General features: G+C 39.6%; 1 protein-coding gene across 2 annotated transcripts in view; it reads right to left on the bottom strand.

Annotated features, from left to right (window-relative positions):
• slc16a4 (solute carrier family 16 member 4) overlaps positions 1-15,937 on the bottom strand; it is a 49,094-nt gene that overhangs the window by 4,691 nt on the left and 28,466 nt on the right. For both annotated transcript variants that reach the window (XM_088331064.1, XM_088331065.1), the window contains 3 exons: positions 15,304-15,891; positions 3,573-3,784; positions 2,828-2,921 (listed from right to left, as the gene is read on the bottom strand). In XM_088331064.1, the coding sequence (XP_088187190.1) occupies positions 2,828-2,921; positions 3,573-3,784; positions 15,304-15,891 (894 nt within the window). The remainder of the gene's footprint in view (positions 1-2,827; positions 2,922-3,572; positions 3,785-15,303; positions 15,892-15,937) is intronic.

Below are 15,937 nucleotides of genomic sequence, written 5' to 3'. Positions count from 1 at the left end.
GACAATGCAACGTAAGCAGAACGGTTGGGCGTGTGCAAACAAGAATCTGCTTCAGGCTTGTTGTCTGTCAAACGGTCGAGTCGTCTCCCTGATGAGATGCGCGTTATTTACGAACTGCCCCTGAAGGAGTCTTTCGTCATGTTTCGACCCCTGAACATTTCCCAGCTGGTTCGATGGGCGTAACCAGCCCCATTTTGGGGGTGCTCAAGCTACCCAAATTCAACCCAAACATTTCCCAAAATTAAAGCATTTTTAAAACTCTTGTCTTTTTAATAAAGGTGTGAACAACGCAGTGTTGTAAATATTTCACTGCCTTGATATGGTTGAATCCAATTGGTTCCTAGCACCGCAATGTAGTATTTCTGCAGTGGTATTTTTGTAGTTTTTCTATGGCAGGATTTTTGTGATGTATCTGTTGTATTACTGTAGATGTTTTTTTGAAGTGCATAAGAAATAATATGATAATGGGCCATAGGTGGGAATTTAGGGTTGGGGCTTGTTTTTTTTTTTAGCTCACTTGCCGAAGGAGGACCTGTGAGGCAGCCCAGTTCCACAAAGACCATGGAGAAGGACAGAACATGGAGTTGTTGTTCTGTAGTCATAATTTTGTAGTAATGTTGCAGTATTACTGTAGTTTTATTTTTGTAGTATTTTTGTCGCACAAAAGGACAATCGGGACAAAATCGGGACAAAATTGTCACAAAACGTTTTTTATTTCTAGTACTATGTGTACTATTATATATATATGTATATAATATATACAGTCCATATATCCATAATATTTTGACCAGTTTTGTTTTGGCGGGCCATATTAAGAAGCCTGATGGGCCGTATGTGGCCCACAGGCCATAGTTTGCCTACCACTGATCTGGGTGCTCAGCACCCCCAAAGCCCCGAACCTAACACAGACCCTGGTGGGCAGTTGACGCTTGGATGGAGATACTTTCATATTTTTCAGGTAAATGGATTGGAAGCCGTCATAAATTCATTAAGTCAGTACACACCTTATGTATCTTCAAAGTTGGGCTTAATTGTATTAATGTCTAAATAAGAACTTGTCAACAAAGAAAAAGGGCATTGTTTGGAGGTCATAGACCCTATATTTCAATTATATTGTATTATACCTGTTGAGAACTCTGAGAAACATGTAGGCCAGTTAATAATCCCTTAAACAGAAGCTTAAATTACATTTGAAATAAGAAACGATTGAACAAAATGGCAAACTCTATTTCATGGATCTTACTTACTGTCAAGTCAAGTCATGTTCATTTGTGATGCCCTTAATCACAAGGAGTCTCAAAGGGCTGCACAGACCACAGATTATTGCAATTTACAGACTATTATTACACCACCCGCTGATCTGAAACCTACATAAGAGCAAAGAAAAACTCAAAAACCTCAAAATAAGGAAAAAGAAGAAACCTTGAGAAGGGACCGCACATGAGGTAATCCGCCTTCCAGGATGACCATGCTGAATTATAATCCCCGCATCAGACTGGGACTGCATAGGGCGAATTTTGGCAATGTTGCGAAGATGGAAAAAATTTGTTCTAGTAATATTCTTAACGTGTGTTTGAAAGGACAGATTAGGGTCGAATGTGACACCCAAATCTTTGACTGAGTCACTCTGGGTGATATTCCATTTGTCAATATTGAGAGCAGTTTTTGAGAATAAGCCACGACCTTTAGATTGACCAATAATTGCCGTGAGTACTTTTTGTAACATAATCCCATTATGGAGGAAGGAACACTATGTAATTTGTAGAAAAGTACTTTTCAGTCAGAATTACTCGCCACACATTGAGTGCAAGACGTCTAAAATGTAGACAACAAAAGTCAGTTTTCACACTCAATTTGGTCTATTTTGAAATTTAGACATCGGGGTATACTTATGTTAGTCAAGTGAAGTCAAGTCATGTTTATTTGTATAGCCCTTAATCACAAGGAGTCTGAAAGAGCTGCAAAGACCACAGATTATTGCAAACTACAGAATATTATGACACCATCCCCTGATCTAAATCCTACATGAGGGCAAGGAAAAACTCAAAAACCTCAACATAAGAAAATGAAGAAACCTTGAGAAAGGGCCGCACATGAGGTAATCCCCCTTCGAGGCTGACCAATGGATGTTGCGTTAACAAATAATACACAGATATTGTCAACAGGAAATACAGGTCATTCATAAACTATAGAATAGAAGTGTGTTTTAAGCCTAGATTTAAACAGTTCCACTGAGGTTGCAGATTGAATGTAAGTAATTTTGAAATTAGAGGTTGTATGTTGGGTACTTTGAAGGTAGAAGCATCAATTAATACAAAAAATACTTGTAATTTAGTATATTTCTAAATATATTTATTGTTTTTGTTATGCATTGGTTGTCAGTTCGATAGGTAACTTAAGAAAAATATGTGTTAAAATGAATCGAAACGTTCAAATTAATATAAACAATCAATCATGCATTCATTCATTTTCCGAACCGTCTTTGGTCCCTAGGGTTGCGGAGGTGCTTGAACCCATCCCAGCTGACGGGCAGTGGGCAGGGGACAATCCGGACTGATTGCCAGCCAATCAAAAGGCACATATAGAAATACAGTAAAACCATTCACACAAACATTTATTCCTAGGAAGAATTTGGAGTCACAAATACACCTGCCATGCATGTTTTTGGAATGTGGGAGAGAACCCAGGACCTGCTAATCAGTCAACCACCGCGCCGCCACAATCAGTGATATTCAACAATAGGTTATGAAATTAGAAATAACATTAATAATGGGCAATAAGTGGGAATTTAGGATATTGGGGCTTGGGGTTTATAGTTTAAGCTCACCTGCCAAAGGTGGACCTGTGAGGCATCCCAGTCCCACAAAGAACATGGAGAAGCCCATGGAGTTGTTGAGTTTCTCTGCCCCTACCAGATCCACCTGCAGGGAAACAACATCAGAAAAGAAAATCACCTGATTTAAAAAGCAAATACCTATGCAATAACATAAATAGAGTTGATGAATCCCCACAAATTCACAAATTTTGAGGATATTTTATTATTTGATAGGTGTAATCTAGAAATAAGTGATGGTGGGATTTTCGCTTAAATTGCAGCATGAGTCTAAATTGGGAAGATTGGAAGAATTTATAATTGGCTTGCACAATGGTAGCTCATTGTGATGCATAATTGTGCCCCTTGAGCGTACACGCATTGCAAATGTGCACAGGATTGCAGAAATTTATCTTAAATCCAATAAAGGGAAATTACATAGAGTTGCATTTTTCAGTTTTTCTTAAATCAGTGCCAAAGATATTGCCTCATTATGTGTGTTAAACTCCCTGTTATGTCAAGTCAAGTCACGTTTATTTGTATAGCCCTTAAAATGTCTCAAAGGACTGCACAGGATTACAATTACACCATCGCCTGATCGCCTGATCTTAAACCAACATCACCACATTAGCCACGCTATCTAATGTTGACAAAGATACTATCCAAACAAAAGAGTACAGCCAAAACCCGGAAAGCATTGATGATGTCATTCCTAATTCTTCGTCTGACTTTGTGCACGCCAGCAAATTGACTGTCTCACCAGAACCGGAAGCAACAGCGCCATGTAGCCCCCGCAGAAGATAGCAAAGAAGACGGCGTAGACCATGAGCAAGATGTAGGAGGTGGCCAGCGGGGAGAGCAAGTTGACCAGACCGCAGAGGATCAGGTAAGCCTTGTGGTAGTGGTACTTGTGGAACAGGTTTCGGTCCGTCACCCAGCCCGAGGCCAACTGGGCGATGGTCTCTGTGATGCCTGCAAATTACAAAGTAAAGTCGGGCTACACCAAATACAAGTGTCCATGTTTTTCAATCAGTATGTTGTCAGACCATGTCCAGTGTACCACAGAAAATTGCCCAATCTTATCTTTGCAAAAGAAGCAGGCCATTGGTCAATATTGTTGCTTTTTTCCAGCGATCAGCTGAGTAACTATAATATCCATCCATATCAGTAGGTGGCAGCATATTACATTTTCTTTTCATGTACAAATAACCTGCTCATGAATTAGTACAGTATCTTCAATAAACTATTTAGTGTGATAAAGGTGTTTGTGATTGCGTTGCAAAGAATTAAAAATTAGAAAATAGTTTCCTCCGGGCACTCCGGTTTCCTCCCACATTCCAAAAACATGCATTTCAGGTGAATTGGCCGGTCCAAATTGGAGGTGTAAATGAGCGAGTGAGTTGTCTGTCCCCGTGTGCCCTGCGATTGGCTGGCAACCAGTTCAGGGTGTCCCCTGCCCACTGCCTGATGATTACTGGGATGGGCTCCAGCACCCCCGCGACCCTACTGAGGATAAGCGATGTAGCTAATGAGATGAGATGAGATGAGAAAATAAATAAAGTACTTGCATATAATTTTGCTGATTTTAAATATCATTTCAACAAAAAAGTTAGAACATAGTAAAAAAAATTTTTCCATTAGCAGATAATTTTTACTCATTTTTAGTATATTTCTTTTTAGAAAAACAAAAAAAATAGTTTAGTAAAACGTAAAAAAATGGGCCAAAAAACAGTAAATACTAAATCTACAGCAAAATGGTTAACCCAAAGGATAACTCGTATTACTTCCTTAGTCATCGTGACCACAAATGTTAAAAAATGAGTTATACTGCCTATTCAGGGAACATGAAAAATTAAGCTTTAAAAAAGAAACACATGAAGCTCGTGCTTCAACATTTTTAAATGAAATGAAATGAAATGAAATGATCTGCATTTATATAGCGCTTTTCAAGTCAATGACTTCCCAAAGCGCTTTACATTGTGCTTCACATTTCCCAATAGCGGCCGTGATGTGTGCAGCCATGTAAGGCGCTAACCTGCTTATTGGGGGTAATTGAGGGTTCAATGTCTTACCCAAGGACACTTCGACATGTAACACGGACAAGTCGGGATTCGAACTGGGATCCCTTAATCCTAAAACGATCGCTCTACCTCCTGAGCTACTGCCGCCCAAAATGAAAAAAAGTAGTGGCCTGCTCCAAAAGAATGGGAAACTTTTCTCTAATTAATTGAGTAAAATATGGACTGACCCACTACTTGGATCAATTTGACCCAACTTCCTAGTTTGTTATTAACAAAATAACACATTTTTAGTGGGAGTTGTTTTATAGAAAACCGATTTTTTTCAAATTATTATGTTTTGTTTTCAGCAAAATTACTCACTTTGGGAAATTCTTTAAAGAAACTACAACTTTTGAGCAGGTTATGTTTTGTTATACCAGATAAGAAATATTTGAGATTGTATCAAACAAATTGAACCATTTTTGGAGGTTATTTGCTTAAAAGATAATAACATGGTTGACATTTACCCACGTTGTCGATTGGTGCACTCTCACCTAAATGTATTTATTTTTCTAGTATCCGATACAATTTTAAAAAAGGGGGATGGCTGAGGACTGATACCACACATCAGTATCAGTGCAGATACCAACCTTATTTTTACGTACAGTATCTAGACTTGGGAGTCGGGACGCTAGATAATACCGGTGTTGGCTACCCTTTAGGGTCAGTTTTAAATCAGGAACAATAAATTGGAAGAATATATACTGATATACATTATTTAGTGATTTATGGGTATATTTTTTTGATTTGTGAGGGGGTGTTCTAGGAGATGGAAGGATTTTATGTACTAATTGCATCAGTATCTGCTATTGGCATTATTGCATACTCAAAAGTTCAGTATCTGTCTATAAAAATGTAATTCTAAGACTTGCAAATGAGGGAAGTTGGTTGGGTGAGTGAGTGAGTGAGTGAGTGAGTGAGTGAGTGAGTGAGTGAGTGAGTGAGTGAGTGAGTGAATTAAGTCTTTTTTTTTAATGTTCCTGTCAGTGTTTTATCAGGAAAATGCTATACCCCTAGGTTTGATGTTGGCCTATAACAGTGGTGGCCAATCCAGTCCTCGAGAGCCGCATGTGCTGCATGTTTTGGAGGTTTCTCTTCTTAAACTCGGATGATGCAAATGTTTAACTTGTTAGCTTGATAATGATCCCAGACCAAGTGATTGGAATTGCCCGTATTGAAATGGAAAAACTCCAAAAACATACAGAGCTCTCAAGGATGGGGTTGGCCACCCCTGGCCTGTAAGGTACTGTACTGAAAAATCATAAATCATACTCTAAACATCCTTTTAAGGAATCTTACAATTGAAGACAAAGCGCTGTCATCTGTTTTTTGTCAGTTTTGTGTCTGGAAAATTGCTTCCGAAAACAATCGTTAGATATAATGGAGAAGACTCCCTAAACTGAGATGGCACCAGGAAGTCTCTGATTGAACTTGATATACAACAGGGAAAGTGAGTTAACTGCCCTCAAACAACTCACTCAATTTCTCTTTCTTATTGGTTTTTGGAGCATCTCATAAAGCAAATAAGCAAGTTAAGTCATTGCTGCTGTGTTGTCTCTGTAAAATAGCGCGCTGGCTATGAGGCTGTCGTTTGCTGACTCAGCGGCTACCTGACCGCATTGCTCAAGCTGCAGCCTGCGGTATCAGCTGTTGCGGGGATGGCTGCAAGCGCAATGAATCAATGCAAGCTACGCGTTGCATACGCAGCAGCTGTGACCGGGAGACACTAACAGAAAGGCAACACTCTCCGTGGGCAAGGTTTTATGCTCAAGGGCCATTTTTGAGAGTTGGAGAGTGTTTTTCATTGCTTTATCCGTTACGAGTATAATTCAAGTATGACTTTTTAGGAAACCACAAATATTTATTACTAAAATAAGTAACGGATTTTCAAGTGGTTGTTTTTTTCTGGTTAAAGGTGCTGTACGGAATTTGGAACTTTTCCACTTGTTGACGTCATCTACTGGCTCATTGCAGCCTCTGTCAAACTCCTAATGGTGTGCGTGCAAGTACTGCTGGTGCATTTAACTCTTCTTTTTTTATTTTTGGGAGGGTTTGGGTTGGCGTTTGGACTGTATTTAAAACTGGCCTTTTCTTACTTTCACCATTTTCATACTACACTAACAAAAAACTGCAGCAAGCATAAAGTCACTCACCAACCACCAACCCCAGCTTCTCCTCTCTTTGCTCCTACATAATGTGTTCCACAGCTTTGATGAAAGTAAGAAAAAAGCAGACAGACGTGATCGAAAAAATTATAAGGGTTCTGTGAACTAGGGGTGGATCGATCGTAATATCCATATTATTGATACTAAGCGAGCACCTGGGTCGGATCAATAATGTTGTCCTGGGATTGATACTTTGCTCCTACACCAATTTCCTCAAAGCGACACTTCTTTATGCAGATAACACAGCCCTTCTGTCGTCAACCTGCGTCCTAGAGAACTCTAAGTTCATACTTGGGTGTGTGACTGCCAGGTAAAATCTTAGTACCTCCTTCTACCTGGCCTGCTGCTGAATCCTGCCTGACAGGCAGAAGAGAGGGCCAAATATATGCGCTCACACATTTTGTTTTTGACTACAAAAAGGGCAATGAAAGGCGTAATTCATGTGGTAAAAATGTCTGCTCTTGTGGCAACACCGCAAGTTGACATAAACACATGAAAAAAGCGGAACGAGCTTCAACCGAAAATGTTAACACGTTTCTGTTCCTGAACAAAAAACTGTAAATCCTTGTAGAATTTTGTTTGCGAAATGTTTCCAAAAATGTAAAAGAAATACAAATTTCTTTGCCTATGGTTAATTATAAAAAAAAAACGTAATGGTGGCACGATAGTTCATGTAGTTTTGGTTTGACTTCAAATCCATGTTTTGTTTTACTGAATCGAAGTTTTTTTCACCACTAGTAGGCACTAAATTCTCTTTAAAGGTCCACGTGAAAAGGTTCCCAACGTGTAAAAGCAGCTAAATGAAGGACTTTCTCACATAATGAGCGTCTGCAGCGAGGTCAATGAGGATTGAAGAGGCAGCTGCGGCTGTGTTTACGTATTCCTGCGTCGCCGTGTCCCGAACGGGACAGTACCGCGACGTTTGTTTGTGTGTCTTGGGCGCAGCAGGTCGGGCGCACCTGCTGCGCTTCCTCTTCAAACCGGGATTAAATATATCCGAGCGCAGGTTTAAATCGATTTAACTGAGATAGGTAGAATACGTATATTCAGTGTGAGGCTCCAGAAGTTAGCACACAGGTTGAGCACTTGCACCATGTGATGTCAATGTCAATGACATTATAAGGTCATGCATCAAAGTGTCAAGAAAGGATGCAAAGTGATGCAGCAAAAAGTTTGTGAGAAGTGTTGGATGAAATACTCTTTTTACTTCAAGGTGGTGTATGCAACATCAAAATACAGACGCTCCCCTACTTGCAACCATTCAACTTACAAAAAACGGTAGATACGAAAAAAAAATTCAGGATGTCGAAAAATATTTGTACATAGCTGTAGGTTAGATTGTTTTGTGTGCACCGTTTTTTGAGTAGAAAACATTACTGTAGTGCTTCTTTCCGCCGCTACCGGCAAGTGGCGCTGTGAGAGGTCACCCAGCATCCACCCCAAAGGAGAAATCCTAGTTCGTGTGTAAACATACAGTACTACGTGTACTGTATCTGTAGCGCACTAAGAACTTTGACATTTTTATTGTTTAATATCTCGTGCAAACGTTCATTGGTGTAAAGCATAAAGAAGAGGCGAGCCGTTTCTTTTGAGTGCTTGCAGGTGCAGTGCGAGGCACGGAATTCTCCTGCCTCATGGCAGGTGGGGAAAATGAGACCAATGTTTCTGATTTGGCGCACACCTCAGCCCCAAAAAATAGAATGAATGATAGTACTTACAGCAAGTCAAGCCATCCACAATTTTTTTCTCATTGCGTGGACTTTTTTCATAATTCAAGTCAAGTCATGTTTATTTGTATAGCCCTTAATCACAAATAGTCTTGAAGGGCTCCACAGACCACAGATTATGGCAAACTACAGGCTATTATTACACCAAGGGTTGGGTAGGGTTACTTTAACTTGATTACTTTCAATTACTTTTGGATTACTCCAATACCAAATATGCTAATAAAAGACAAAATAAACTAAATATGAATAAAATTATGACTCACAACACGTGGTAAGCTTTCTCTCCTGGCTTTGATCTCTTTGATCCCCGGCAAAACTAACATAAAATGCGACAGAAACAAAATGAAAATAAATCCAAACAGCTTGCCAACATCATTTTTGCCATTCCATGTGTTCCCTTACTCCCCAAGCCTGCACAAAATTTAGTAATTATATTCATATTTAGTTTCTTTTGTCTTTTATTAGCATATTTGGTGTTGGAGTAATCCAAAAGTAATTGAAAGTAATCAAGTTAAAGTAACCCTACCCAACCCTGATTACACCATTCCCTGATCTAAAACCTACATGAGAGCAAGGAAAAACTCAAAGTAATGGATGACTACCTATCAATTGATGCTTTCATTCAAAGAAAGCAGTGCATAGACTTCATTTATGAGTTAAGATAAGACAACAGAAAATTTCTTCTAAGCTAGAGTCAGTGTCTGAAATAATGTCTGCCCGGACGCCCGGGGCGTGCATCTTTTACGTCGGGCTTACAACCTACAAAACGTCTCCCCGGGTGGCAGACAACTTTTTCAAGAAAAAAAAAAATCTTTTTTTTTTTTTCAAATCAAATCAAACGTTTGCTTCTTTCCAATTTCGAAATCTTCGGTTTGGAAGTTTTGGTTCGTTCGGCAATTTGCATACTCGGCAACCAATCAGAAGCCTGCATCGAATAACTTCCTGCATCGAATAACTTCCTGCCGGACTTTCCCGAGCGTTGTAAAGTCGTGCATTTGCATATCATTTTCCAAAGTAGACGCACAGAGAACACAAGAAAAATGGAGAAGTGGTTAGGAATCAAACCAAAACCTCAGCCCCAGAAGAAATATTCAAAACTAAATGTATGACGCTACAAAACGTAAATGTATAAGAGCATCGTGGAAAGAGGAGTTCTCGTGGCTTGTAGCAGACGACGCAACGCAAACATTGCATGAATGAAGATGAGTACATACAGGTACATACTGATAGCAGATGGAAAACAGCGATGTCATATACACGCAATGAATGTTATAAGTAGATTTATAATAAACTTAATTTTAAAGTGCTGTTCTGTTGTATATTCTGATTATCAACCCTTAATACTTTGCAACAACGGGTTTTTTTGCGCTTAGTCGTCTCATTGTGTTTCAAGTTGGGAAAAATAGGGCTGGCAACTTTATGGCTGGGCAGGCAACTTTTAGGAGTTGTCATGAGTTTCAGACACTGCTAGAGTTATATCTTGCTTTCTTGCTCTACCAATCGAACGATGAATAAGATGTAGGTTAATTTGATCGTAAATCTGACTGCGCTCCACCAGACACAAACCTTACCGCATGTCACTGGGTGCAAGGAAAACAAATACAAAGTTTAGAGCAGGATATGAAGCGAGACGTCAAAAACTTGGTGTTTGGGTGTAAAGCATGAGGTGTCTCTCCTGTGAGTTTTTGGATTGATGGACGTGCAGTCAGGAGATGAAAAGCGGAGATAATCAGCAGCCGCTGTATGTCTCTCCCAGTTTGGCTGAGGAACTTTTGGCTCGGGCCACGGCCCTCGCAGCCCCTTTTGTATCCGCTGCCGCCCCAGTGCTCTTCGGCAAAGTAACTGGCGCTCGGATTCGCACGGAGCCCCACTCGTAACCGCCGGCTTTCCTATGCCGGCCGTTGCTTAGCGACCGGCAGCTAGCTCATAAAGGTTTGAGGAACGGGCCAGACCGGACTTTCCTTCTATTCAGTCAATGGGCCTCTATGACAACCGGTGGGGGGGAATGTCGGGGGTTGAGGGCCCAGCAGGATACCGGGATGCAGCTTTTGTATTGCGGGTGGCAATCTGACATTCTCATTACAAGTGCGCATGAACATCGAACGTGACACGACAAACGTGATGCCGTCACGAAATTCGGATGGTCTCGGGGGACTCGCACACTCCACGCATTTTCTATCTACGTGACAATTCAGCTGGTGGACGGATCTCATTTTGAGTCAGAGGTCTAAAAATGTTGATGATTTGCAATACAATTCAAAAGATTGGCGTCACCCAGACAATTTCAAGTTTTCCATGAAAAAAGTATTTTCAAAACATACATTACACTATACTTCTTTGTATAATGTTGTGTTTAATACTTAAACAGTATTTTACATGTTTACTGTTTATCTTTATGGCGTTTATCTCTGAGCTATTTTTCTAACTCTTATTTCTCCAAAACATTCATTTGTCCTCGATCTTTCTTTTCTTTATTGACTATTTTGATTGTAAAAATGTGTTTTTAGTGACATGGTCCCTACCAGGCTGGACTGGCCCAAGACACACCCAAGGAAATGGTGCCCCTATGATTTCTGGTTAAGGGATCCAAACAACCAATATGTGTGCAGGAAAACTTTACAAAAAATTGGAATGCACACTCTTGTAACTAAAATGTATAATTCTTATGAAGGGACAGTATGTATTATTTGAGCACCCTATGTTGCTGAACTATGAAATAAAAATGAGTGCTAAAAAGCACAAGGACGGATACAAACTGCTAAGAATCAACCATTTTTTTAATATAATGTTTTTTTAAAGTTTTCGTAAGATTTTGTTTTTTGGGGGGAAGCCGTAGTAGCAGGATGGCAGACAATTATCAGCTCCTTTTGGGTGAGGCTTATTTTTTTTTACCAATAAATATTTTTTAAAAATCACATGTATATGATAGTTCATGTAGTCTTGCTTATTATTTAAACCAATATGTTTTTATTTTAATAAAATATGTTTTTTGACGACAAGTTTGCACTATACAGTATAATAGAAACCGTCTCTTTAAAAAAAATTAAAATAGTGCATAGAGTAAAACCTTTTTACCCATTAAAATTCTAAGAATACTTTCTTTTCCACTCCGTACTGTCATGGTTGCCATTGCGCCCAATTGGCCCTGCCCAAGTGGCGCCAGCTGAGGCTCGTTGACACACTGGCTTCCCTTCTATTTAAGCTCAGTTCTCTCACTCACCCTTTGTCAGTCCGTCGTCAGAAACTAAATATGAATAAAATGACTAAATTTTGTGCAGGCTTGGGGAGTAACGGAATACATGGAATGGCAAAAATGATGTTGACAAGCTGTTTGGATTTATTTTCATTTTGTTTTTGTCGCATTTTATGTTAGTTTTGCCGGAGATCAAAGAGATCAAAGCCAGGAGAGAAAGCTTACCACGTGTTGTGAGTCTGAATCTTTTTCATATTTGGTTTCTTTTGTCTTTTATTAGCATATTTGGTATTGGAGTAATACAAAAGTAATTGAAAGTAATCAAGTTAAAGTAACTCTACCCAACCCTGTCAACGACACCCAAATCATCCTGCCCGTGTTTATGGAGTACATTGATATCTTCCAGTTTTGTTTTTTTTACTATCGGTTCTTGTGCCAACCTAAAATATCTTCAGGGTGAATTCAGTTAAAACTAACCGTGTGCCAATAAGTTCAAAATGTTGCCACCGGTACAGTTGACGCAAGACGCAGAAATAAATGATCCCCCTATAATTTATCTAATTAGTCTTATTTTAGGGCAGTAGCTCAGGAGCGCTCGTCTTGGGATCAAGAGATCGCAGTTCGAATCCCGGTTCCTCCGTGTTACATGTCGAAGTGTCCTTGGGTAAGACACTGAACCCCTAATGTCCCCAATAAGCAGGTTGGCGCCTTGCATGGCTGCACGGCCGCTATTGGTGTGTGAGTGTGTGTGTGTGTGAATGGGTAAATGGGAAGCACTTTGGGAAGTCTTCATTGACTTGGAAACTGCTATATAAAAGATCATTTCCCAAAAAAAAAATTAGTTTGGACTTGGAGTATGTAGTGCAACTGCAGTGGTAATGAATGATGAGATGTGATGTTGTTGCGTGTAGCTGGCATGCGTCATGCATTCACTCCATTGATTTCCTGTCAGCCACTTTAGAGGGTTTTGATCCCATGTTTAACTGCTCTGCTCATAAAGTGCAGGCTAGTATGCCCTGAAGAAGTGCACGTTAAGGACTATTAAGCAATGCTAACGCTAACAAAATATAACTGATAAGCCCAACAGAAAATTTTGATTGGAGAATGAGTCAACTATTTAATTTTAATTGTGGAATATTAAGTCATTTTTTCCAAGTTTGATTCTTTTTTTTTTTAAATATCGAAAATAAATCATAATATTTCTAATACATTTTCTAGCGATATGAAAAACAGAAAAATACACCTTTGATTAAAACAAGACTTTTATTTTCTTGACTAGATTTTACTTCTACTTTAAAGGAGACTTTAATATTTACCCACTAGATTTCCCTGTGTTGTGCAGTGCAACCGAAAACGAATGCTACAAAGAACATGGACGATCACAAACTACGGTAACTCCAAGTAACCAAACCGCACTAGTTTACTTCTCGTTTCTTTGTCCTGCCTTACATAAAAATTTTGTTTTATGGGGGTACGCTTAGCAGCAAGATGAAGACAATTATGTCAGCTCCCGCTATATGAGCTTCATGTTATGTCAAATAGATGCAATTTTCTCGACCTTACGAGTATTTTTAAAATGTGTGTTTAGATGGTAGTTCATCTATCTAACATTTTAAAATAACAAAAAAAAAAATCTCAATGTCCCTCTAAAGTCTCTTTTGTCATCGAATGAATGGGTTTGGATCAAATTCATTGGCCCTACGACAATTCAAGTGGTTTTTACTTCCAAAGAAAAAAATTGAAATGCGCCGGATGTTTTTCAGCATACATCACTTTCCACGCAAGAAGTCAATTTTAACACAAAAGGTACAAATATCGTATACATCAAAAAAGTACTGAGGTATTCAAACCGGTAGTTGTTCTCAACTCTTCTATGCAGATGATAACTAATACATACCTATAAGGACTCATCATGCATTTGTATATTTGTGTATATTGTTGTTGAGTTAAACTTTGCAATAAAGAGTTTTAGCGCCCATGCTATGTGTTAGTTCGTTCCTGGCAAATCGAGCACGTCCACTTTTCAAACAAGAAAAAAGAGAATGTACGGATGGATCCAATTACAGGAGCGTGCCGTTGATGATCATGCATCCCCTGTTGAATAATTAACAACTGTGTTAAGGAGGCCCTCGTGTTGACTTCATGCGTGCAACCGGTCCAAATGCACATGTTGTTTTCACAATATAATGTGAGTGAGAACCCACCCACTCTGGCCACTGGACCAAAGTTCAGCTTTTATGTAAGCGCATTCATTGCATAATACTGCTGTGTCTGAGCATCTCACGAATAATTCAAGTCCAACAAGATGATGGCCGACTTGATGGAGGCGCTCTTATAGCACCATGGATGGCACTGCCCGGCTTGTTAACGTCACATTTAGCATTGGGCTGGTCATTGCCAATCTAATATGTAAGTTTTCATGAGGTAATAGTACATTGTGTCAGATTCTTCCAAGCTCATTATCTTGAGCTTTTCATACAAAGCAGAAGCCCACTTTTCTGCTGCGCTTCAATGTGACTTAGTCGTCTGTTTCTCACTCTTCTCAGTTGAAGTTTACTGTCAAACTAAACACGAGTGTTTAAGTACGCTGTATGTATTTGATCAGATCAAATAATTCAGTGAAATTAAGACTTTGTGGAAAACGATCGTGATGGGCAAGTTAAAATAACTTATGTTTTACAGTTGTTAGTATAGGGTGATCTTCTCCAACCTCATTGTTCTGTTCCCATTTAACAAGCTAACAGCAAAACTGAGGTTTTATTTCTTTACTCATTTGTCATAGTTAATCATGAAAATTGAATAGTTAAATTACTTTTAAATAAATCGGGGTATAAACTGTCACATGATGGGCTTGTTTGTTAGAAAAGATTTTTGAGTTCACATCTAAGAATCATGGGAGACGTAGTCCCACTGAGCACTGTAATTAAGCTTTTTAGCAGGACATTTTAAAGGCTACAATAATTGATTAATTAAGGAGACGTCACAGCAAACAAGTTTGGAAAACAGTAAGTTTGACAATGTTAAACAGTCAACCAAGGTAGCAATTGAAGTAGTGATCAGAGTTAAAGAAGTAGTCCAAGTTGTAAAAAGCAAATGATCAACTCTTTGTTGTTTTCTCTCTGGAAAACCACTTCGACCCGGAGATAGTTAGCTTAGCACATACACATTAACCTGAATAGTCCCCAAACAACAGGAAAATAATGTTCACACTGTAATCTTTCAATTCCTTTTGAAATCTATACTATTTGGATGAATTCCACTGAGTCAGTGAAGCATCTAAAAATCACATCTTGATCATGGTAGAATGGACTTTGTGAGTCAACACAATGCTCGGATAGAATCTTACCGGCCACAGAGATGATGAACGAAGCGTCCATAGGGTCGATGCCCAATGTTCTGGCTCGGGCGGACAGGTGGAAGTAGGGGATGAAGTAAGCCAACTGGCTGAAGACCAAAGACCACGTGTATATGCAAAAGAACGGATCCTTGAGTAAGGAAAAGTCAAGTATTTTGGCATTCCAAGTGCTCTCCTCGTTAGGCGTGCCTGCGTGGATGGAGGAGATTCCAACCGGGGTGGACCCATTTGTGGTACAGTTTAGCTCCAAAGAGCCATCGGTAGTCAATTTACACAGACCCACATCTTGGTTGAGTTCTGGGTTCTCCAACTGATCCTTTGTTTCCTGAGTGCAAGCCGGCTCTTCAAGGGGGGATGGAACAGAGTCCGATTTGGAGATGCCGTTGGATAAATGTGAGGATCCATTCAGGCAGGTTTTGGCATTGTCCTTCTCAGAGGAACTCTTAAGGGACATAGCAGGGCTTTTCTGGCTCGGGGAACTGCAGCTGGAGACAGTGGGGTGTCTCACTTGGATGGGGCGCAGGAGCATCCCGGTGGCAATCAGGTTGAGCATCAGGCCGCCTAAGATCAGCAATGCCCCTACCAGAGATATAAAGAGGAGCCAGTATAGTGTAACCCATAAAGA

This window comes from Urocampus carinirostris, chromosome 3, assembly GCF_059441175.1.
Source record: "Urocampus carinirostris isolate Australia breed hairy pipefish chromosome 3, RoL_Ucar_1.0, whole genome shotgun sequence".
NCBI lineage: Eukaryota > Metazoa > Chordata > Actinopteri > Syngnathiformes > Syngnathidae > Urocampus > Urocampus carinirostris.
Note: the sequence above shows the minus strand (reverse complement) of the source record. Positions and strands in the feature narration are given on the sequence as shown.